At 50.6% G+C, this 24,450-nt stretch overlaps 1 protein-coding gene and 1 pseudogene across 2 annotated transcripts in view; one reads left to right on the plus strand and one right to left on the minus strand.

The window, feature by feature from the left end:
- The window catches only part of AGPAT5 (1-acylglycerol-3-phosphate O-acyltransferase 5), a 40,467-nt gene that overhangs the window by 10,434 nt on the left and 5,583 nt on the right, over window positions 1-24,450 (plus strand). Inside the window, exons 2-6 of one of the 2 annotated variants that reach the window (XM_016133375.2) lie at window positions 1,335-1,404; window positions 3,392-3,507; window positions 7,535-7,624; window positions 12,878-12,968; window positions 20,479-20,640. In XM_016133375.2, coding sequence (XP_015988861.1) covers window positions 1,335-1,404; window positions 3,392-3,507; window positions 7,535-7,624; window positions 12,878-12,968; window positions 20,479-20,640 — 529 coding nt within the window. The remainder of the gene's footprint in view (window positions 1-1,334; window positions 1,405-3,391; window positions 3,508-7,534; window positions 7,625-12,877; window positions 12,969-20,478; window positions 20,641-24,450) is intronic. The other variant, XM_016133376.2, reaches the window with a different exon arrangement.
- Window positions 15,694-15,812, minus strand: LOC118609893 (annotated as a pseudogene).

The raw sequence follows: 24,450 nt of genomic DNA on the forward strand, positions 1-24,450 counted from the left end.
TCCCTGCATAGACCATGCTGCTGGTGTGATCTTTGTTTTTTGTGGTGTTCTGGTGCCGATAAACTTTCTTAGCAAAAAATTACTGAGCAGATGTTCCACACACATGACATGCGTAGACAGCACAGTGCAGTGTTCCGAGGACGGTGACAGGGACCTCCTTTCGAGTCCCTGGCCTCGAGAACTTTGCCTTCGCTTCCTGCTTATCTACTGATGGGTTGAGTTAATGTCCTTTTCTTTCTTCTGTTGGTAAGATATTAATGGTAGTGTCATGACCAAAAGATAATCTCTGGAGATCTAAAAGATAAATTTAAAAAGCCGTAGCTAATTCATAATCCTGCATAATCCGTGATGACAAGCTACAGAAACAAAAATGCCCTGAAAAAAAAAAGACACACGGTTAGCAGTCCTGCCCTTCGAAGTCTTTAAAAATGTACTTCTCGTTTCTTTAAATAATTTATTATGAAATGCGTGACACAAAACCACAGAAAGGCTCAGATGACAAATGCTTACGTGCGCACTGCCCAGTTTAAGAAATCCAGTGACTGCCGGAGTCGGAGCCTGTGGGGCGCCCTCCCATCGCGTGGCCCCCCCTTTTCCTAGAAATCCCCCTTGTCCGTCCGGAGCTCCCTCCGTTGTCTATAGGGATAGAGTCCTAATAATGGAACAAGGTTCCCGTTGCTTGCAGAAGAATGTTTTCATCTTTAGCTTGGTATCCAGATGACTTTTTACTTTCTGGTTCGCGTCTCCCAACTGGCCTTGCCCAGCTCACCCGTCTGCACGCAGCCTGTGTTTGGCCGTGACATTGCTAGGGGTACCCCAAAGGGCTTCAGACACCGCCGCTTCCATTTCCTTGTTCATCTTCTCATGAGCATCCTTCCTTCCTCGCATCTGCTAAAATCACACCTAGGGAACGCTACTGCTGCCCTGCAGGGCACGGTTCTTTAAATAAAGCGTGCTGCATTTCCGTAATGCTCGCATCACACCTCATGGCGGTCACTGTGCACGCACCCGTCTCTGCCACTGCGCTTCACCCTCTTCGAAAGACGTGTCTGGTGTCCGTGAATTCCAGCGGTCGGTAGATATTTGTAGTTTTCTTATGAGAATATTGATCATCTGTTTCACAAGTAGCTTACCCAACACTTAGCTACTCTCCGAACATGTGTTGTTTGTGCTTTCTGAGGCTCCTAAGAGAAATCTAATTTTTGGTAATTGTGGTTGGACATGTTCATGACATCATGAGTTTGTCAGGTTTTCGACATCGTCCTATTTTGTATGTTATAGTAGTACCTGCTTTAAAATATCCAAGTAATGTTTCTTTTCGTTTTATCTTTCAGATATTGCTATATGGAGATTTGCCAAAAAATAAAGAAAATATAATATATTTAGCAAATCATCAAAGCACAGGTTTGTATTTCATTTATATGAAACTTAGGTTTTTCTACAAAACTTACATGAGAATCCAGAGTAATGTTTGTTATTGTTGAAACAAGAATTTTCAATGCAAGTATTAAACGTGACCTTGTACTTTTGTGATCTTTTTTGGACAGTCGGAAATGTGAAAGCTATGGATTTTCCTTTACTCACTTTTTCCCTCCAATGGGTGTGTAAATAAGCTATTTTTTTTAATCCACTCCTTTTAATTATCCTTTAAATAGTCTGTACATTCTTCCTTTTGTAAGTTATGTTTCTCGAAGTGGAATTGGTGGGTCGAGGTGTGCATACTCTTTATGTTTTTGGTTGTTACGCTGCTGGAAGGTTGTGCCAACACGTGAGTGCTCATTGCATGAGTGCAGTGTCCATTTCTAACATCTGCAGTTCCTTTTGCCTCTTCAGATGTTTTGGTTTAATTATAGCTTGTTACTCTATCGGAGGAATCACAGAAGACTCTGGTTTCCAAAGCAGGGTGGTATATACTTTCAATTAGGTCAAAGTACTTTTTTAAAAGTTTTATTTTCTAATAATTATAGATTCGCAAGATTTTGCAGATATAGAACATAGAGCCCTGTGACCCCTTCACCCAGTTTCCCCCAATGGCAACGTTAATGGTGTATAGTATCAAAACCAAGAAATCAGTTTGGCCGAGGTACTTTTTAGTTCAACAAATAATTCAGTTAAAAAATGTCCCACTTCGTATTTTTTCAAACCTGTAACTGCGTTTGATCTACACTTCCTACATTCCGTTTTTATTACTTTAAAAAAATATGGAACTCAGAAATCGGAAGCTAACGGCAGGCCCGCCAGCGATGATGCCTGAGTGGAGGGGCGCTCATGCCCAGGGCTGCCCGTCAGCGCCTCCTGTCCGCCACGTGGCTCGGTGGTCGATTCGCTTTTATGTTCCACCTGCACCGTAGATACGGTGCAGAAAGTAAATATCTCCCGTCAGCGTATGAATGAGTACATTCAGTTTTGTAGGACAAGATTCCCGCTCTCTAGTTCACTGCTGTCATTCTCTGTTCTGTGGCGATGAAGACACCTGCGGTCCTAGGACTCTATTTCTTTCACAGAATTTATCAAATTTTTTTCAAACACCCCTTTTTCCAGTTGGTTCGTAGATATGAGCAAAGTCTCCCTCCCATGTCATCTGTATCGCTTCATTCCTGCAGGGGGAGGGCGGTCCGCAGCCCGCGTTGATGCAGGACCCCCGCACCGCCCTCCCCCTGCCTCCTGGTGTCTGGCCCTCCGCCCCCGAACCGTCTCCTGGGCGCCGCGGCCTCTGCACACTGTCTGCTGCCCTGCGTGAAGTCGCTGCAAGCCGTGCTTGTCATCGCCTTGCCCGTGTCTTATCTTTGCTTCCGCGACCCTTTGCCGAGACACTTCGAGTAGTCCGCAGCCCGGGCACGCGTCCTCTGGTCCCGTCTGTCGGCCTCGCTCAGGCGTGAGCTGCGCGCCGTCTTTGTTTTCAGTGCTGTTATAAGCTGGCATTGTGCCCTGAAACTCATCCGTGATGACAAGGCGTCCCGGCCTTTCGTCAAGCACATGAGTATATATAGACCAGTTGCACGTGACAGTTTAACCGTTTTTGACTTATGGTGTCATGTTTTCTAGACTAAGAATTAGAGAAGCTTATTTTATTCCTTGTCCATGCTGCTTTTGGGTTACTTAGGGTGGTTTGTGACTTTTGCATTTTGTTAATGAAATAAAAGGTCTTTCAAGAAATGGGGGGAAAAAAAGATGACCCAAAAACAACAAAAAACAAATTAAAAAACAATTTATATTCTTTAAATGTCTGGTGTTGGTTTAAAGTAATTTTAAAGTTCTGATCGTCACGTGTTCAGAGCTTGCTCCTTACATAGGGCGGCAAGGGGGCTTTCTCTGTCTCCAGGGGGCCGGGGGAGGGGGGCGGGTGGTGGCCGCGTGGCCGCTTCCGCGCTCACGGGCTCTGTCTCCACAGTGGACTGGATCGTCGCCGATATTTTGGCCGTCCGGCAGAACGCCCTTGGCCACGTGCGCTACGTGCTGAAGGACGGGCTGAAGTGGCTTCCGTTGTATGGATGTTATTTTTCTCAGGTGATGCATTTTCTTTATATACCTAGCTTTTAAAAAATTTAGATTTAAAAATTGAACATACCTTTAATATATGGGTTTGGGGAGGTTTACTTTTATGAGTTTAATAGCTTATTCTCAATTGAAGTAATTTTATGTAGCATTTTTAATGGCGTGTATTTATATACATGTCTGATTACCCAAATATTTAAATAGCAAAAATGCAAATGTACAAAAATCAAACAAACAAGAAAATTTAAAACATAGTATTTGATAGAAAATTACTTTTAGAAACTAATAGTAAAAGTGAGTGTGATCTGTAGGGTATTAGAAAAAAACAGTGAGCTATATATATAATGTACTTAGCATGAGTGCCACGTACATAATAAATATTCAGCATGTTATTTTTATAATTACATAATAACCTTATCATGAAACTGCATAACAGGCTCTTTTATATTCAGAAAGGGATTACTAGCATTTATCTATGCCTTTTTGGAATAAATCTTCTGATATTTCATTTTTTAAGTATTAAATATAAGATCTGTATAGAAGTCATGCTTGATACTAAGTAAGACTTTACCACTTGCTCAGAGAAGAAAGGCTAAAGTTTACAGTGAGCTGTAGAAGTATGTAGATCGGAAAGTCACCTCGTGGGTCGTGCCCAGCACCAGCCCCGCGTCACCCCATGGTCCGCTGAGGAGTTTGTGTCGTGTGCGAGCCTGCGGTCCTGGGGACGCTCATCTCCGCCTCCTCTTTTCCCCGAGTCCTCAGAGGAGAGTGAAAGTCATGTGGCTTTTGATGAAGAGCATTTTAATCTGGGTGCATGTAAAAAATGGAATCAATTACTAGGATATGGACTTTATGCCAGGAAGTGAAATTTCTTTTTTACAGGACTTGTTTTTCACAATTTGTATGAAGCAGAAATAATGCTATTCAATAGTAATAATTCACAAGCAAAATACGAGGAAACAGACTTTCAAGTTGTGACCTTTTTATACTTACTGTATTATAAAATACTAAGTATTTAATATGGATAGAAAAATACATATTAACATAGTATTGATATTCAGAAAACTAAACATTTTCAAACTTCCAGCTTATGGGCATTGTAAGGTGTACTTTAACTTTAGAATTTACAACATTGTTATGCTTGCTGATCCCCACCTTCTACCCGTCCAAGCAGCCAAAAGCAGCTGCCTTGGGAACTTTACCTTTGTGTTAAATTTTAAAAATAAAAGTGCGAGAGCGCGCTCTTGCTTAGTTGGGCCCCGTGATGACAACAGAGCTGTGTGAGGCGGCTGTGACCGACTGCTCATGTGGTCACCGATGCCGTTTGTAACTGTATCTTTTTATGTTCTTGGGCGGTGAAGCTGACGATGTATCAAGTAGGGCACAGATGAATATTAAATACTATGTGAATTACAAATGACTTTTTTCATTGAAGGAGGTGCTTTTACTCCCAGTATTTTCACATTTTTGCTTGTAGTTATTATTTCTTCTTTTATTGTTTTAAACACAAAGGTCACTGTTATACTTCAGTAATATTTAAAATAGAGTTTTTGACTTCATTAATTCTTCCTATAAAAGTTTAAATGATTTTATAGCAAATGTACTTGCTTGATAATTGAGGCAAGTTGAGGAAGGCTTGAAATGTAGACGCAGCGGAGGAAGGAAATGTGCTTTTTTGAGACTTTGTTGCCTTGGTCCCATGACAAGACGTCCCAGTGGGGTTTTTTATGGGAGGCAAATGTATTATGAATAGATTCTATAGCATTTTGGAATTTTAAAGGATAAGAGGTCAAGGCACCTTTGAAATAAAAAAGCAATTTACATCTCAAGTTCACAGTCATGGGCTCTGTGTCTCAATTTCCCGTTTTCTTTCATTTTCATTTCCTTTTCTTCTCCTCCTTGAGCTTGTCAACCCCAAGACAGGCTGGGTTCTCAAAACACAGAGCAGTTTTATGAAATATTTGAAGACTGGCCTTGGCCTTGGACATTCAGACCCCCTAGGAGGGTGCTCAGTTGGTGGGGGGTGTCGGGAGGTTTTAACCCATCAAGTCGTGGTCCAGGGAATTACTGTAAAGAGTAGGCTGGGGGGGATCTTTTTTTGAAAACATTAAGTTCTCATGATCAACCTTAGAAGGTTTTTAGTCTTTCCATTTTACTAACTCCCAATCAAACTGAACATTTTGGGCTCATTCTTGACGTTCTAAAGCTGGTTGGGACTTTAGCCAGGATGACTTCATAGCCCGATTTGTGTCTGGCAGACCTCAGAGTGTCACATCGAGAGCCCATGGATTTTACTTCAGTTTTTGCCTGGATACACGGGCCCTATTCTTCTGTTTCTTGGGGAGAGAGGAGCAAAGAATGCGGATGTGCTCGCCAGCTCCCCACGCTCCTGGCGATGCTGAGAGGTGCTGGCGCGGTGTGCTGAAGTTCAGATAAAATAGCTGATTTCTGCCTTCAGCCTACGACGACGTCTCGAAAGCGAGTGTCCTCCAGCTGCGTCGAGCCCCAGTGCCCTTGCACGCCGTCATGGCCCACCACGGCCTGTGTCCGTGCGAGGCCAGGCCGGACGTCCTCGGGACCCCGTCCTGAGCTGGCGGCCGCCCCCCGTCCACGCTGCGTTGCCCCGTGGCCGTCCTCGCTGCCGCGCTCGTCGCGTTCGCGTCACTGTGCCTGCGAGCGTGAGTCGTGTTCCGCTGCCCACCAGCCAGTTCGCCCCTGAGGGAGAGAGGCCGGTCTTCGCGTCCATGTCGGCCACGCACCTGGAAGAGAGCGCAGATGTTCTCAAATTAGAGTAGACTTTAATAAGCAGGTTAAACGGCAGGGAAGAAATACTAGGTACAGAATTGGTATAACGTCACTGAAAGCTTGGGGAAATTTTACTTGGCAGTGTATGCATTCTGTGGCTTTTAAATCTAACTTGATCGGGCTTCTCTGGGCAAACAGTGACAGGCTAGAGCACCTGGAGTTCTTCCTTTGTGCTCAGGTGAGCCAGTTCCTGTGTGGGCAGGGCGGAATCCAAGGCCTCCTGGCTTCCCCTCCTCTTTATCCCGCCCCCTCCTTGCTCGTCTCTGTCCATTTCCTTTACTCATAGCCTTGATGAAGAGCAAACCAAATCCAGCCAGTCCATTTATTTTCCAGGCAAGTTCAGATTAGCGCAGAGGAATGCAAAAAAACACACCCGACCCGATAGTCTCAGTGACGTGCACATACGGAGTTTAATTACGGGTCCCCGAAGCTTTATGAGGGTGCCCCTACTAGTTTGCTGGGGCCGCCATACCAAGATGCCATACACTGGGTGGCTTCAAACAACGGAAATGTATTTTCTCACAGACACAGGCGGGAGCCCAAGATCAAGGTGTTGGCAGGGGTGGTTTCTCTTGGTTTCTCTTGAGGCCACCACCCTCCTAGCCACGCAGTCGGCTGCCTTCTCCGTGTCTTCCCTCCGTGCACCCCCGTGTCTGCGTCCTCATCGCCTCGTAGAAGGCACCAGTGCCGTGGGTCAGGGCTCCCGCTCCAGGACCCCGTTTACCCTCGATGACTTCCCTAAATGTCCCATGGCCCAGTGCATCACGTCAACATGAGGGTTGGGAGGGAACACGGTTCGGTCTACGGCGACGCCGCGTGCATATCTGTAGCCAGTCCCTAAAGATCGTGAGCGGTAACGGTGTAAGGACACTTTTTAGTGATCCTTTACTAAGTCAGTGGAAAATGGAGAACTAAGATCCATCTGCTTGATCGAGGTTTTATTTTTAAAGTGTGTTTTTAAGAAAACAGGCAGTTTCATTTTAACTGTGAACAACACTAAACGTTAATATATTTTTCAATGCCATATGCAGTTTTATTTGAATTACAGTGAAACATAATTAGGAGACTTTTAGGAGCATTTCCAGTTAATGTTCTTACTGCTGATATTTGAATGTGTTAAGTAGAGTTGAATTCCTACCATGTGGTTCTATGCTTGACCCTTCGGGGGTGCCGTCAGCTCTCAGCAGAGGTGGCCCAGCACAGTAAAGACTGTCCCCCTTGTGTTTCCTGGCAGCACGGAGGCATCTACGTCAAGAGGAGCGCCCGGTTCAACGAGCAGGAGATGCGGAGGCGGCTGCAGAGCTACGTGCGCGCGGGGACCCCGGTGAGCCTGCGCGCCTTTCCCCTCTTCTCGGCTCCCGCTCTTTAGTGTAAGCTGTGATCCACATTTAAGAACTGTTTTGAAGACACATTGTCCCAGGTGTAATGAGTAATTCAGAGTTTTATCACGGCAGCAAAAGGCCTCTAAGTGTAGGTAAGTAGTTCTTTCTGCCCGTCAGAAAGGTTGCTGCAGACAGTTCGATCCTTTGCTGGAGGTTGTCGAAAGTGACCTCAGAGAGGGGTGGCAGGAGGAACCCTTGTTGTCCTTAGACTATAAATAGGAAACAGGACTCCGCGTGTAACCTTACGCTCCGCCGCCGAGGCCTCCTCATCGACTTCAGTGTCAGGTGGCACTTTAGAAGGAACAGCTGTTCTCAGTCCGAGGACAGACTTGGCTTTCTTGTTATTCAGTCATTCAAAAAGCGAAAAAGCAAAAGAACAGAACTACAAAGAATCATTTAATGTAAATATCATTTTATAAAATTTTGCCTCCCCCAGAAAAGAACCTCAGTATTCTCTTTGAAAGGTGCTAATTGCCACCAAGTGGCCTCTGCCCCTGGATCCCCCAGGCCAGGGCAGTGTGACTGCAGGGACTCGGGGGCTCTGTTCCCGCTCTCCCCCGCGTCGCCCCGCCTGCCGTCCCGTTGCTCAGAAACTTGGCTCCCTGCTCCGAGGCCGCTTCTCTCCCTCCCTCGTGCCCCGTCCCCCCTCCCTCATGCCCCGGGCCCCCCCCCTTTCTCCCCTTGCCGTTCCCGCGCCCGGGCAGGCGGGGGCCCCCGGAGCGCGCAGTCAGCTGCCCCAGCGCCCTGGTGTCCGCGCGTCTCACTCACAGAGCGTCCCGGTGGTTTCTGCGTCAGGGGCTTGCACCCCGCGCTGGGGGCCCGGAGCGGGAGGCAGCGGACAGCAGTGCACCTGCCGCCTGTCACCGCTCGCCCCCGGGAACGGAGCGGGGCCTTTCAGAGGGTCCGTTTGGTCCGAGACAGTTTGGTCTATTGGTGCAGTGCGGAGGTCATTGTTTCTAGATCTCTCCATGATAGAATAGATTGTTAAGACGGATGTCCACTTTCGTTTCAACAAATTATTTAAATTTTCAGCATTAACTTACGCGTTAGAATCAAGCCCACTCTCCCTCAGCCTGCCGTTCGCCCCGCACAGGTAACTGCCCGGCTTCGTGTCTGTCACACAGGCCAGCACAGTCCCCACTCCACGAGAGTTTGACGGTGTGTGCACAGCCCCTCCTTGCTCCTCCCCGCCCCAGGGAACACCGCCGTCAGCAGTGCCGAGGCCGAGAGGCTGCGCCCTGCACGCGACCTGCCACTTTGCTCCGGCAGCTGCGTGTCCCTGGCCTTTGGCCCGCAGCAGTTCGCTTTGTGTGCCCAGGCGCGACCTTTTTTTCTCTCCGTGTTTATCCTGGTCGGCCTTCGCTAAGCTTAGGTCCTTGATGTGGAGTCTGTCATTAATTTCGGAAGGTTCTTGGCCATTATTTCTTTAAATGTCATTGTAACCCTCTTCTCTCTTTTCCAGTTACACGTATTTTGGGTCGTTCGATATTGTTCTGTGGCTCCGTTTCAGGGGGATTTTCTTTCACTCTCTCTTGCGAGCACGGGTGGCAGTTTGCATCATTTCCGTTGACCTGTCTTCGAGTTCGCAGATCCTCCCCTTGACTCTGCCCGGTCTGCTGGTGAGCCGGCCACCCCGGGCCAGCCCGGGGCAGCCTTCTTCTCTCGCTGTGGTCTTCGCCCCCGGTTGTTCCTTCGACGCTGCCCCGTGACGTCCTCGGCTGCGCTGGAAGCGCCCGTCTGGTCCTGAAGCTCGTCCACCTCGCCCACGAGGACCTTCCTCGCGTCACCGTAGTTATGTTAGCCCCTGCCTGGTCGTCGCGGCCTCTGTCTCTTCGGACCGTGCGTCCTTCTGCCTTTCTTGGGCCCCCGGGACCCTGCTGGGAGTTGGGCTCTCAAGTGGCGCAGTCGAGACCGATGTGGATGGTCTCGGTGCCACCTCAGGGCCTTGGGTGTGGCCGCAGGCCAGGCCAGTCGGGGCTCGTACAGCGTTTGGGTTTTGCCGTTGCCGACACGTTTCTCACAGGCCTCAGAGCCCCGTGGCAGTCCTCAGGCCGGGTGCGGATGGCAGCGGGCACGCTGGAGAGCCTCTCGCCGAGTGGGCCTCCCGTTTGCACCTCTCCATCGTCCTCTGACGCCGGCGCCGGGCTCCGCCAGCTCGGTGGTGGGAGGGGCCTCCGCGTGTCCCGTTGTTCTGATCGGGTCTCAGGGAGGGTCGCGGGGTGGCAGCTTCTCCGACCCGGCCTTGACCCCAGCTGCAGCCGTGCCCGCCTTAGGGCGTTCTTTTCCGTCCACCGGCCAGCTGCACTGCGGCCCCCCGGGGCCCAGCAGCGGCAGGACAGCACTGCCCGTGAGGCAGGAGGGAAGACTGCTCCGGGGGGCGGGGCCGGGGGGCGGGGCCGCGCCCGGCGCCCTTGCTGCACGGGCACTGTCCTCGCGCCGCGTTCTCAGGACCCCCGCCCTGACCCCGTGTTTTTCCTTTCCCCTTTCTTTTTCTGCCTGCAGACAGCGAGGTCTGCGGAGTGGAGCCCACGAGCTGCAAACGCTCCCGTCTCGCAGCCCCCAGGGGTCTTCTGTCGCACTAACTCATTTGTTAAAATTTGTTAAAATTTCTAGCGAAATCTGTTGTCATTTGTCTGCAGCAAACACGTGCTTGCATCTCATCCCTCCTGCGAGTTGCCTTTCTGTCCTTAGTTATTTGGTGACTTGGTTGCCTTGTAGCCTCAGCTCTCTGAAGGGTTCATTTCACAGATTATCCAGTATGTTGTTGTGCTGGGGTTGGGAGCGAGACTCTTTTAGCATTCTTTATTCCTAAATGGAAGCCTCCTTCTATTTTTTTTTTTTTTTGTTAATAAATTTAAAAACTTGGAATAATTTTAGATTTATAAAAGCAAAATGAAAGAGCCCATGGAAAGGGAGAATAGACTTGCAAGCTACCTATCCTATAAGGTGTTCATTTCCAAAATATGCAAGGAACTCATACAATCACTAGCAAGAAAACAACCCCAAAATGGACAAAAGACGTGAATAGACGTTTCTCCAGGGAAGACAAACGAAGGCCCAACAGCCGCATCAGTCGTCAGGGAAATGCCTGTCACGACCAGTGGGTTGTCTCCTCACCTCTCGGAATGGCTGTTATCAACAAGCCACAGGATAACAAATGTCAGCGAGGGCGTGGAGAACGAGGACCCTTGGCTCCTGTTGCTGGGAATGTAAATCGGTGCCATCATTATGGAAAACAGCGTGGAGTTTCCTTAAAAGATTCAAACTAGAGCTACCATGTGACTCAGCAGTTCCACTCTGGGTCCATTTCCAAATTGTGAAATTATTGTCCTGAAGAGATACCTGCGTCCGCATGTTCATTGCAGCAGTAGTCACAGTAGCCAGCTGAGTGTCCATCGAAAGATGAGTGGATAAAGGAAGCACGGTATGTGTGCACGCACGTTTACAGTGGGGTATTGTTCACCCTCCAGAACAGGAATTTTGTCATTTGCACCAACATAGCTCGAGAAAACCTTCGCTTCCTGCAGTGTTGTTAGCGAGGCACGACCGCAGGAGTCGCGGCGAGGATTCGCGGATGCTGCCGCGTGCGGGCGCCGCAGTCAAGACGCTGGGCCCACCCGTGTCCCCCGCGGGTGTCCTCGCGCACCTCCGGGCCAGCCCGGCCCGAGGCGACCCTTGACCTGCTTTCTGTTGCCGTAGATTAGTTTGCATTTTCTAGAATTTCGTATAAGGGAATCATACAGTCTGTACCCTTTTGGGGTGTGGGTCTGGCTTCTGCCACTCAGTGTAATTATTTTGAGTTTCGTTCATATTGTTTTCTAAGTTAGATGAAGCTTGGGTTCTAGAGGTTATCTTTATGGATGGTGGCACGGAAGTTGAAAATACAGAATTTCAAAGCCCCGTTATATCCGTTTTCAGATGAGACTATGGAAGAGAGTGTTCGTGTGTGTGTCCAATGAAAAAAATTGAAGCCTGGCAACGGTTCATTAACCCTTTTCTCATTAAAAAAAAAAGTGCGCCTCACTGCCAGCATTAAGTTAACATCACGCATAGGATTACTACATTTTCTAGGATTTGACGTTTTTAGCGATGGAGAATCCCTATATTTTGTAAATGGAAACCACTACTAAAAACAATGGTATAACCAGAATGAAATCGTTTGTTTCCAAAGACTATCGATACCTTAGAGCGATGCGAAAATAATGGTGAAGCGAGAGATTCTGTGGCAGCCCCTGGGGGCCAGGTGAGGCCCAGGGTGCGGGCCTCACCCCGGGGTCGACGCGGGGGCCGCCGGCACCGCCAGCGACCAGGCCCACCGCTCGTGGGGGGCAGGGCGTGCCGTCCTGCTGTGCAGGTGGGCGGCGCTGCCCGGAGCTGCCCGGCCCGACAAGCCTGGGCGAGAGGGACGTGCTCTCCGCGAGCTCCTCCTGTCCCGTTGCCTCCTGTATCCTGTTCGTACACGAAACGATTTGATGAGAATCTTGCTTTGCCTTTTGCTACCAAACACGTTGCCGTAGTTTATGTGACTCGATTCCAAAGTTAGGCATTTTTCACGGGCAGTTTTACTCTTTCTGTTTTTACTTTCCCAAGCAGATAAGTGTAAAAGCTTACACTGATTGATTACTTAGTAAACATCCGGCTTGGCATTCTCCTTTACTTAGAAGTACATTATTTTAATTTAGGAAGTGGCTTACAAATTGAGTCATTTAAGATGTATTAAGGGATTTTTGAAATGTGAACACTTGCTACCTTTTATATTGTGGAAATATATATATGATTTTCCTAAAATAAGATGTACTTAGGGACACGGGTGTCTAAAATATGTGCCTTTTAAAAAAGTCATTTTGCAGAACTTAGGAGGGAAAAGGCCCTTTTGTTAATTTAGGTTTTGTATGAGTCAGCATTTCATAGTCAAATTTTTATTTAGTGACTCTTAGCATGTAATTAGAAATGTTAGATTCTTAATACCTACCAGTGAATGTAGGGCTGCATTTTAAGTATAGTCTATGTTATGTTAAGACCTTATTGAATTTTTGCATTTTGGTGGTTCTGCTTGAAATAAAGATCATATGTGAGTGAACATATTTTTCCCACCATAGGAAATACTCTCGTAGCACGAACAGGGTTAACATTGGTAGGCTAATCACGACAGTAAAGCTCACACAAAGAAACCAAACTCTCTTTATGCTTCACAGATGTACCTTGTGATTTTTCCAGAGGGAACGAGGTATAATCCTGAACTAACAAAAGTCCTTTCAGCTAGTCAAGCATTTGCTGCTCAAGAAGGTAAGTAAAAATTTGACTGCAATTGAAAAAATAATTTTAAAAGATGCCTTTTAAAATTTTTGTTTCTAGAGTAGATATTTGTTTTACAGTAATTGAAATGAATGAACCTATCTATTCTTCGAATGAATGTGTGTATTACCTCTTAGGACACGAAGTTTCTTCTCATTGATCATATGCATGCTATTAAGTAGATCTGAGATGAAATTCGCATTCTTGCTACAGTACGTATTTCGGTGCCATGGATTTAGGTAGAATCTATCTGGGAACATGGTTTTGCAGATGAGCCTCTTTCTGCAGTTTGGGTTCCGCGTGGTGGTGAGTGCTCTGATCTGTGGGTTCACAGAGCTGGACCAGAATCCAGATTTTGATGTTTATTCACTATGCGCTTGCATGCTGCCCAGTGTTATAAGCTTCCGTTTCCTCATCTCTTAAAAAACATGCTTCGCGGATCTACCTAAACCCGTGTAAGAATTGAGTTCGAAGGTGCGTGAAGTTCCTCCTGGAGACTATGAGGCGAAGCTGCTTCGCAGCACTCGGAAGCTTCTCACGTCCCCAGTGATGAGCATGCTCTCGACGTCCATGTTTTAGAAAACTGGACAACTAACAGACTAGAGTAGGTGATTCAGTTTAACCCAGTGGGGAAGTAAACGTAAAACAGTGGCTCTGCTGTGCTCCAAAGGCGTCTTTGGAGACGGACTGACCGCACGTGCGCCCCGCTTGCGCTGACCAGCAGGGACGCCCTGAGCAAATGCCTGGTCGGCGGCGTGTGCCGTGCGCAGGGACCGTGCTGTGCACGTGCCGACGCTGCGGGCTGCTCCTGCCCACGTGCGGCTGGCGCCTCAGGGGACAGGGATGTGTAACTTTACTGGTTTTCAGTGAATTCGTTGTGAGCCTGGGTGAATCCACCCAGGAACTTAGTGATTTGAGACAGTGACAACCTTTTCTTTGCTTGCAGTTCCGCGTTGTGGCAGGGCTCAGCGGGGACAGCTCCCTCTGCAGCCTCTCTGTCCCCTGCATGTGGGTGGACGCGTGGCTGGGGCCAGAAAGCCCCGCGTGCCTTTACTCGGTGTCCGGCCGCAAAGCCCTGGTGGCTTTACCCGGATGTCGGGTGGCAAGGCCCCAGGTGGCGTCACCCGCACGCTCGTGTTGGCTGTATCTGCTGGGAGTAGCTCAGCCTCTCCCACATCCGTTACAGTCTTTCCTTGTGGGGTTTATCAGGCATCTCTGTACCGGCACTGTGTCGCCTCGGACAGACATGACCACCGCAGCTCTGGGCTGCGTTCCTGAGCACGGGGTAGTTTTATAACCATGGACAGTTACTTTATTTCTTTTGCTTCGTTTCCTTGTTTCTAAACCAGGGATTATGGTATCTCCTTCACAGGGCTCCCGGGAGGTTCAGGGACATCATGTTTGCAGAAAGCAGATCGGAAGGCCGACTGTATATGTTGTTCTGCGCCATTTTACAAAAGGGACTCGAGACTCTAGGGGTTTCGGTATTTGCTGGGGTCCTGGAACCAACTCCCCATCCCCATGGACCTCAGGGGAGGACTAATGTTTTCATGCAGTCGGAAGTTAAGTTTTTTTGGCCACATGGGGGGATTGGCGCCTTAACCCTCACTGTTCAGGGGTTAATAACTGTGTGTGTGTGTGTGTGTTCCTATTTAAACACTGGCATACGTTTTTAATTGGGTGAAACAAATATATGCAAATAGATTTATTTTCTGCATTATATTTATTCAGAGTCATGATTTTAACCCAGGTTTTATGATCTGTATCAGTCACCTAGGCTTCCATAAGAAGATGTCACGGACTAGGTGGTTGTCTGCGGCCACGCCACCGTGGACGTGCCCAGTGCCTTCTGATCTCAGAAGCTAAGCAGGGTCGGGCCTGGTTAGCGCTTGGATGGGAGACCGCCTAGGAAGACCAGGTGCTGTAGGCGCAAAAGATAAAAAATAAGAGATTGGAAACTGACAGGTTTCTTGTAATCTGTGAGGTCAACTAAGGGTTGCCTCGCCTTAAAAAAAAAAAAAAATTGACTAGGTGGCTTAAACAAGATTTTCAGACAGTTTTCTCACAGTTCTGGAAGGCGGAAGTCTGAGCCACCGGTGGCAGTTACGGCTGGTTTCCGGAGCACCCTCCTGGAGCACGGCGGGCTCCTCCTCTCTGCGGCCCCACCTGGCTCTCCTCGGCACACTCACACACTTGTGTCTGCTGTCTCTTCCGTTTTTATGAGGGCACCAGCTCTGCTGGCTTAGGGCCCCACCAGCATGACCTCATTGAATCTTAATCACCTCCTTAAAGGACCCACCTCCAAATATAGTCGCCTCGGGGTTGGGGCTTCACATGAATGTGGGGGAGGGGTGGGGAGATACCCCAGCTCATAACAGGGCCCTTAATTATTTTTCTGTATGTGATTAGATTTAATGCTAATATTTCTCAATTCATCATTTAAAAATCAGTTTGATATTTACCTTTTATTGTTCAATCTTGAGATGACTTTAATATAGCTGAGTTATTTATTTTAAAAAATCCACAGCAATTTTGTAATGCTAAAATGAGTAATTCTTAAAATAGTATAATAATGATATATATTCTAGCTTTTTAGTCTAATAACATCCTAGTCACCATTAATTGATTAATTACTGGTCTGTCATTTTTCTGAGTTGTAGCTCTTTAAGTTACCAAAAGGGGAAAAAATTGTGATATGAATTTTTTTTTTTTTTAACGCCCACAGCACCTGGTCTTCCTAGGTGGTCTCCCATCCAATTGCTAAAAAGGCCCGACCCTGCTTAGCTTCCGAGATCAAACTGGATCAGGCGTGCTCAGGGTGGCAAGGCCGTAGATGAATATCACTGTTAACTGCTACCTCTTTCTTTAAATTCTGTAACTGGGAAAGCTGTTGCTGTCTATTAGAAGTTTATTTTCTTGTGACTATAAAAGTAATCATTTCCCACCATACGCAAAGGAAATTGATTTGTGAACAGTATATCTAGAAAAAGTGTTTCCTGTTTTCTTTCCTCTTAGGTCACAACTGAATGAGATTACTTAAAAATAAAAACAAAAGAGCTTGTTTCTCCATCTGTTAAGCTAATTTTTCTTCAAGAAAATTGAAAATAATAGCTCTTGTTATCATGGGATATGTTTTGCTTCAAAACATTATTAATTTTGCTCCTAAAATAACTTTATTTGCATCTGACTTAAGAAACAAATAGAAAAACAAATCAAAACCAGCATTTTTAATTTAAATTAAAATTCGTTGCTCGTTTACACATTTAAGTCATTGGGTCACAGAGCAGGCACTCCCCAGGTGTCTGCTGCAGGCTTACGAGGTGTGAGCGGTGAGTCCGGGAGCCACCAGGGAGCCCAGGTCACTGGCCGACACTGGCTAGTGCTGTGGACGCAGCAAATGCCCAGTGGCTTCGAGAGCCCGGTCGGCCCTCCAGGGCCGTTCCCGCACCGTCTGCCTGCAGAGTTACGTGAAGACGACGTCACTGCCGACGCCGCCTGCCTTCCCGCACGCCGTGGCGGCTCCAGCCGGGCTCTGAGCTCGAATTCGGTGTCCGCTCAGTGGTGCCCAAACCAGCGGCTTCGGCGGCGTCCCGAAGCCTGCTCGCAATGCAGATTCTTGGGATCCGCACTAGCCCTAAGTCGGAGATGCTGAGGGTGAGGCTCAGCCTCCCAGACGAGTCTGATGTACCTAAGGTTTCAGAAACGCAGCCCTCACGGAGGTGAGTCACGTACTCAGCGGGTTCGGTGGGTCAGCTTTGTGTTTCAGCTAGAACATGTGGATCTAGTGTTTGGCGGTGAACCTTTATTTTACACTAAGTCTCATTAATAAAAAGAGGAAAGTAACAGCAGGCGTGCGCCCGTCATAGGAAGCGTAGCGATGGGCAGTAGAACGAGGGTCTTTCTGGGTCCTGGAACGTTCAGGCTCGGCTTTCGTCATTTAAATCTTTCTCAGTTATACAAAGTATCTCATTTTAATCAACTTTCCTTAGAGTCATTGTCGGTATTTTGCTTTCAGTGGTTGCTAAGGAATTTGGAATATTATGTATCTTCACCTTCTTCCTGAACCTGTTGAAGTGAGACCCATAGTTATGGAAAACAGGAATTCAGTGACGCACCTGTAGTGGCAAGCCCTATGCCTAGAGTTTTCATGGCACTGAGCAAAAACACCTGTTCTGCTTCGCCGACGTCACCGCCCTGCTCTGGCCGGACCTGCGCGGAGCCCCACGGACGCGCGTCAGCCTGGTCTCCGCAGCGCCCCTGCCGGTGCGACCGCCGTGCGCAGCCGCACCCCGTGCTGGGTCTGCGCGTGCGCCCCGCCGACCTGCCCGGCCGCCGCCCCTGGGCCTGTGTTCTCGGCCGTCTTGCCCGCGCTTTGTGCCTCCAGCTTGGTCTCTCCCCAGCGCCCTCTTTTCCCTAAAACTTTCAGCAGGCGGGAGTGAGGGCCGCACACCTTAAGTGCGAGTGGTGTCCTCTATGCCGAGAGTATTTCGTGTCTCGCGTGGGGCTCCACGCTCTCGCTATCGGACTTTGTTTTACTGCCTCATTCATCTCTGACCCATGTGTTTATAGTTTTGAAACAATATCTTGAAAAATGATTACTGAGTAGAAGACGTTCCGAAGTCATTGTAAGTTCGTCCTAGCCGTGTGCCTTTGGGTGAGTCATCACGCCTCTCTGAGCCTCCGCGACTGAATTCGTGAGAGTCCAGCGAGAAGATAATACACATGTAATGTGAAATGTCTTGCATGGATCAGCAAAGGTTTTCTGTCCAGCGTGTTTATCATAATTGACAGTTTCCAGCATGCGGTCCGGCAGGATTGTCCTTACACCAGCCACCACCACGGTAGCCCCTGGAGAAGAGACGGTCGCCGGGCGGGACGGCGGGCTGCCCTCCCGGAGAGCTGCGGCCAGGCGAGGCGAGGCCCGGTCACACGTCGGCGTCAGGCGCTCGCGCCGGAGCCCTTCGTCTGTCCCCTGGTTCTCTCGCGACTGAAATTCTCATCGCTCTTCTGTTATTATATGAAATTGGTTTCATAACAGTGACCCCAGGTTTGGGGATCTGGAGGGCCTCGTCCCTGTTTGTGGCTGAGCACCCCACAAATCAGTGTCTGCGTGGGCAGCAGGAGCCCGTGGGCTCGGACGTGACTTCTCGCGGGAGGGCCGGCTGCGGCTGGGTGTCGTGGCGAGGGGCGGGGGGTGGGGGGGTGTCTCCTGCTGCCGCTCTCCGCGCGGGAAGAGGAATAGACCGCGTGTCCGTAAGTCCGCGCAGGAAAAACGGCTGCTTCCCCCCAGCGCTGTACGCCCCACGTAACCCACTCTGAGCGTCCGTGCCTGCCGCCCCCCGAAAGTGCCAGCTCCCCTAACCCGTGCTCCGCTTTCCCCGGCGGTCTCTTCTCAGTTCTGGGCCTTTCCGTGTCGTGAGCGAATGCGTTTGAACGGTTTCCTCTCGAGACGTTTTGCCTCTGCCCGTCTGTTACCCGGTCTCCTGATGCTTGTCTTCCTCCCGCCCTGGCTGCCCCTTCTGGGGGGTCGCAGCCGGGATGTGCGGGGTGCGGGCCGGGTCTGGAAAGTGTGCTTCGCGCGAGGGCCGCGCCCGCTGCCTTCCCCGGCCCGCAGACCTTTTCTGGCCTGCGTGCGTGGTAGTGATGGGTGTTTCCCGTTCGTTTATCACGAAGCTGATTTTTCCAGATCTTTATTATAACTCATTTTGGGGGGGAAGTATTAGTTTTTGTATTTTTACTTTCCTCCTTTTTTAGATGCTAGTAATTAATTCTTACTGAATACCACAGGGCGACTCTCTGGAACTTTGGACTCAGAGTTGGGTGAGCTCCAGGAGCACAGAAGGGAGCAGCCACTGGCTTAACGAGCACAGGGCCGTCTCCCAGCCCGGTGCACACTGAGGTTTTTGTTGTAAGTTTGTGGATCGATCAGATGGCTTCCGCCCTGGGGACCGAGTCGGACACAGGGCCGTCTCCCAGCCCGGTGCACACCCAGATTTTTGTTGTGAGCTTGTGAATCGATCATACGGCTTCCGCCCTGGGGACCGAGTCGGATGTGTGGTGTGGGAATCTCTGCCTTTCCCACACCGCTCTGCATTCTGGAAATTCCTCTGCGGGCGGACCCCAGCATGCCACGGCTGTTCTTCCTTGTGCAGCTGGTTTCCCCTGGAGAGAGGGAGTAGAAGCTCCAAATCGGGCCTTTTTCCAGTCTGTTTTCAGGTCACTTCTTCAGAGGGCTACTCCTCTCTGTTAAACGGTCATCGAATCGTCCAATCCAGGAGGAGAGAAGCAGGGGGCACTGGGAAGGGGAGGACAGATTCTTAGCCCGCCCGCGTGGGGGCTCCGGTGAAGCTGCAATTAGATCGCAGTATTTTCTCAATTAAAGAAGATTTTTAAAAAGCTTTTAAAAAATGTATAACACACACAGCTACGTCAGATGTACCCGAGACCTGAAATCCTGTGTCCATACAAAAGCTATTCCTATGGAGCATTCAGATGTAGTTTATATGAGTGTTTGTAGCAGCATATTTCATAATAGCCAAAGAGTGAAAAAACCCAAATGTGTGTCCTCTGGTCAAATGGATAATCGAAATATCTATACAGAGAAATATCATTCAGCCATAAAAAATAATGAAATACCATTATAGGCTACGGCATGGAAGAACCTCCGAAACATTCTACTAAGTGAAAGAAGCCAGTCACAAGAGTCCACGGACCGTACGAGTCCATTCATGTGATGTGGCCATAACAGACAAATCTGTGGAGACAGGAAGTGGATCCATGGTGGGTGGGGCGGGGAGGGGGGCGGGGAGGGGGCCGTGTCCGCGAAGGCCCAGGTGTCTCTGTGGAGGTGGAGATGGTCTGGAACTTGATGGTGGTGATGGTCGCCTGGCTCTTTGAATTTACTAAGAGTCACTGAATTGTCTACTTGAAAATGATAAATTTTATGGTGTGTGAATTAGATCTCAGTTAAAAAAAGAAAAGTGTACCAAGAACCCAGATTCTTGGGTTTACCCTAAAAGTGCATGGCTGTCTTTCACCTCACATGGACCACATCCGGTCCTACTTCAGGACCTGTAGGCAGTCAGGTCATTTAGGTGATCTATTTGAAAGGACTGTGGACTTGGGGTCAGAAATTAGTGGATTGTGCTGCTGAATCTGGAGTGACCATGGGCAGGACACATGGAACATCTTCATATTCCATCGCCGGAAATGAAGATGATAATGTTTGCCCTTGTCAGGGTTTACCAAGTTGAAGGTCAGACTTATCAAGGGCTGGCTTTCTGGCAGCTCCCCACAGTGTCATACATGTAGATGCTTAATAACTGTATGTCAAGTGAGTGCTGGCTTAAATAGCACCCTGCGAGAGCACTTTCCGAACGTGAAGTCCTCTCGCTGTCATGATTCCGCTCCGGTCTATGTGTTCCTGGAAATTAAAAAGAAAAGCATGCGTTCCGTTGCCGAGGCATTGCGTAACTGATTCGTGGCCACACTTCTTTTCCAGGCCTCGCAGTATTAAAACACGTGCTGACACCAAGAGTAAAGGCAACCCATGTTGCTTTCGATTCTATGAAGCATTATTTAGATGCGATTTACGATGTTACGGTGGCTTTCGAAGGGACCGTGGATGATAAGGGGCAGCGGAAGGAAGCGCCGTCCATGGTTGGTAAGTTTGTTTCTCGTGAATGTGTAATTCATTCTTTAAAGCATAGCTAAGTCTACTTCATTACAGTTACTCGATACAGTTTTCAAGGGAATATATTTGAGGTATTTTTCAAGTATTTCTTATTAATCTGTAACAGTTTAAATTGCATTAACCCTTTTAAAGCTGGTATTTCTTGGTTCCCATATTGGGCCCTTAAACTTGCCCATTATCGTTAGCTCAGCTCTTTCTACCTGAAGTTCACACATAAAAATGCAAAGCTACGTACGTCAGAGGAGGGTGTGAGCGGGGCCTGACCTGGCCACACTCAGCTGCATGTCCATGTCAGTCACCCTCGTAAGTGCTTTTCATGTAATCGTTTTGAAATTTAGTATCATTGACAAGAAGAAAGTTAAGTGTGACTTTTTTCCAAACATGCTAGGTTTTAAGGACCTTTGAGCTGTTGTCTGTGTGTATGTCAGCTATAACAAGAAAATAATAGGATGTTAGGTGAGCAGAATGTTTTAGTAAACATAATCAGAGGTGCTCCTGACCATGAAGTCCGAACACGGTACGGTAACGGCAAACGAGCACGGAGCCGCCGCCGGGAGCCGTGGCACAGGGCGGAGCCCGCACGCTTCCCCTGGGGCGCCGCTGTCCGCAGGGCCTCCAGGGCCGATGCCCCGATGGCGCAGAGGGCAGGTCCCCAGGGCGGGGCGGGGGCCGAACACGGTCCCCTGCCTGGCCCCGGTGGAGGAAGCAGCCCGGGCCTGCGTTGGAAGTGAGCGTGGACCCCTCGTGATGCCTTCAGCAGAGATGGTCGAAAAGGAGGCAGCCGAAGTTTTCTCCATTTCCAACGGAATGTTTTGGAGTAGCTCATACCCCAGACGACACGCAGTGTGCTGGCGGGGCCGGCCTCGCAGCCTGCCCCCGTGGGCCGGTCCCCTCACCTCCAAGCGCGGTCCTCGGGGACAGTCCACCCAAAGTGAATGAAGCACAGGTTCTGACGCCGCTGGACCCCCTTCTTGTGAAAGGGCAACGTACTGACACTCTCCCTTCTTTAACTGTCGAAGGAGCCGTCGACCTGTTTTCACGTTTGGAAACAGACACGTATTTAGTTCAGCAGGATTGTCGTTAGTTTATCAAAATGAAATTAAACATGTTTTTACTGTTCATAGAAGACAGATCGAATTCCCATAATAACCTTTTTAAAGTGCTGCTTTAAAGTATGTCCCCTTGGGGTGGTGAGAACTGGAGGCCGTGGCTGCGTTCTCAGGGTAGACACCCCATCTTCAGCCGCCCAGGGACTCTGCCCTCCGCCCCAAGCGTGAGGACTGGCGCCTCTGGCCGGCGTGGGTGAGCCGCCGAGGGTGGGCCTGGCCGCCTCTGGCCGGCGTGGGTGAGCCGCCGAGGGTGGGCCTGGCCGCCTCTGGCCGGCGTGGGTGAGCCGCCGAGGGTGGGCCTGGCCGCCTCTGGCCGGCGTGGGTGAGCCGCCGAGGGTGGGCCTGGCCTCCCTCCCGAGTGCACGCATCCCGTTCGTCACCCTCATCCAGGCTCTCGGTGCCCTCAGACCGTCTCCCACGAAGTCTTTCCTGCCGCCTGCTTTCTAGACCTCAGTGCACGTTCTCACGTCAGGCCTCGCATGCCGCAAGGCCTGTGCCCCAGGGTTGCGCTTAGCCTGCGGTGACACGCGCCCCGCCCGATGCGGTCCCGTTTCTGAGCCCAGTGACGGTGCCTCGTGTGCCCATTACAGGTCGCCTCCACTTTAGAAAAGGTCAGCTTTTCTCTCTGTCACGCCCTGAAGCCATGCAACCATGCAGAAAATAAAGCATAGCATTTCAGTCGATGAAGGATGAATATTTCTGCAAGGGAAAGTACACAGGAGTAAAATCAAAAGACTGAGGACAAACTAGGAACATGTTTGCAACTCAGATTGCAGAAAGAAGGGTAATTGCCTTAATGTATAAATTCCTCGTACAGACCGATAAGGAGATGTTCTATAACTCAGTCCAAAAATGGGTAAAGGGTGAGAACAGAGTTCACAGAAAAAGCGTTCGCCCTCATTCGTAGGAAGGAGGATGCAGTTCAGACTCGCAGTGAGAGACCATCTTTTCACGGTCAGGTGGGCAGAGGTCCGGGCGGCGGGCTTGGTTTCGGGCCCCGCCGGGAGCCGGGGGCGTACGGGCCCTTCTGCCCTCGCTGCGGCCTCTGCAGACGCTGGCCGGGCAGCGCGGCGTCCGTCACAGGCACGGGTGTGCCGGCCCCGCCGCCGGGACGTCCCCCTGCAGCTGCGCCCCCGCCTGCCGGCCCGGCGCCCGGCTTCCCCGCGCGTCGGCTCCGGCCGTGAGCTGGGCCTGGGGCCCGAGAAGCCCTGCGCCCCTTGCTTCGCGAGACGGTCGGTGTTCTGCTCCACTCATAACCTCCTGCTGATTGAGATCCACTTTAAAGGTAAATTAGGTAATTTGGGTTAGGTGCAAAATTTCAAAATTTAGAATATTGTAAGAATTTCGTGGTCAGGTTTAATTAAACGTCATCTCCATACATAGTGGGCCGTCATTTAATAGCCCTCTTTTATAGCCCAGTTAAAGGTGTTTTTCCCATGAAGCTGCTAGATTGTTCATTTACAGGCCTTGGGTCAGCGTCTCCCAGCACTGTAGAGGATTGCAGCTCGGTCGGTGTCGCCTGGGGTGGCTGCCGACCCTGCGGCCGCAGCTCCCTCCAGGGCTGACAGACGGCCCCGGGGAGGCGCGGCCGCAGCGGGAAGGAACTGCGGGGTCTTGTGGTTCTAGTAGCCGCGGGGCTCCAGCTCCGGCCCTAGTGAGGCCGCGAGCGAGCGGGCAGCAGGCGCCGTCCTCGCCCGCCCTCTGCTGGCGTATCTCCTTCGGAGGCGGGTGTGGGTCAGGCCCCCGGTGCCCGCTCGCTCGCGGGGCATCTGGTCCCGCCGTCGGAGTCAGCGCTGCTGTGGGCGCTGTCCGCCGGGAGGCGAGGCCGGGCGGGCTGTGGTGACCGACTGGATCGGTCCAGCCTCTGCGTGGGCGGTGCGCGCAGGCGGCCGCGTGTGCTCGGGCTCCCCCGGAAGGGGCCCTGATGGCACGCCGCGCCCTGTGGTCCTCGAGTGTCGTGGGCAGATTGCTCATGCAGTGTGAAACGTGCCCTGACCGACATGGCGGTTCAAATGCAGACGCGAGGCCTTCGTCACATCCTGAGCAGGGCGTCGCCGTCACCGAGGTTTTGCCTGTGGTGGTAGGACCTCCTGGACGTCATCTAGCCTTTACCCGATGATCCAGGCACGGGCTGTGTTTGGATGCCCAGGCACGGGACCTGGCCGATGCGCTGGGCCGCGGTCCCGCCTGAGCCTTCGCTTCGTCATCCCTGCCGGGCCGCGAGGAGCAGGTGAAATGCTGCGCACGGAGCGTGTGCGAACCCCACAGCGCCAGGCCGGCTCGGGGGAGAGCCCGGTGAGCGCGGGGCCCTCCCCCCCCAGCGCGCGCCCCGCACTGCCCTTGGCTGCGCGCCGGTGCGTGGCGCGTCGGGGGTGGGCACGGAGGCGCCCGGCGACTGCTCGCTGCCGGCAGTGTGGAGGGGACAGTGTGCACGGTGAGGGGGGCAGGAGAACGGGCGTCAGGGGTCCGCATTTCCTCGGAGCAGAGACAGATCGAGAGGGTGAGGTGAGAAGCGACTGGTGGCCAGACGGCTGAGCCGGTGAGCACACGGCGGCCCGTGTGCCGCGCGCTGCCCCGCGCACTCCGCAGCGTCCTCGGGGCGCCCCTGCCGGCGGCCTGGCCCTGGCACCCGTCCGAGGGGCCGGGCACCCAGCGCGCCGGCCGCTGCAGG

Source organism: Rousettus aegyptiacus, unplaced genomic scaffold, assembly GCF_014176215.1.
Source record: "Rousettus aegyptiacus isolate mRouAeg1 unplaced genomic scaffold, mRouAeg1.p scaffold_m13_p_11, whole genome shotgun sequence".
Taxonomy (NCBI): Eukaryota; Metazoa; Chordata; class Mammalia; order Chiroptera; family Pteropodidae; genus Rousettus; species Rousettus aegyptiacus.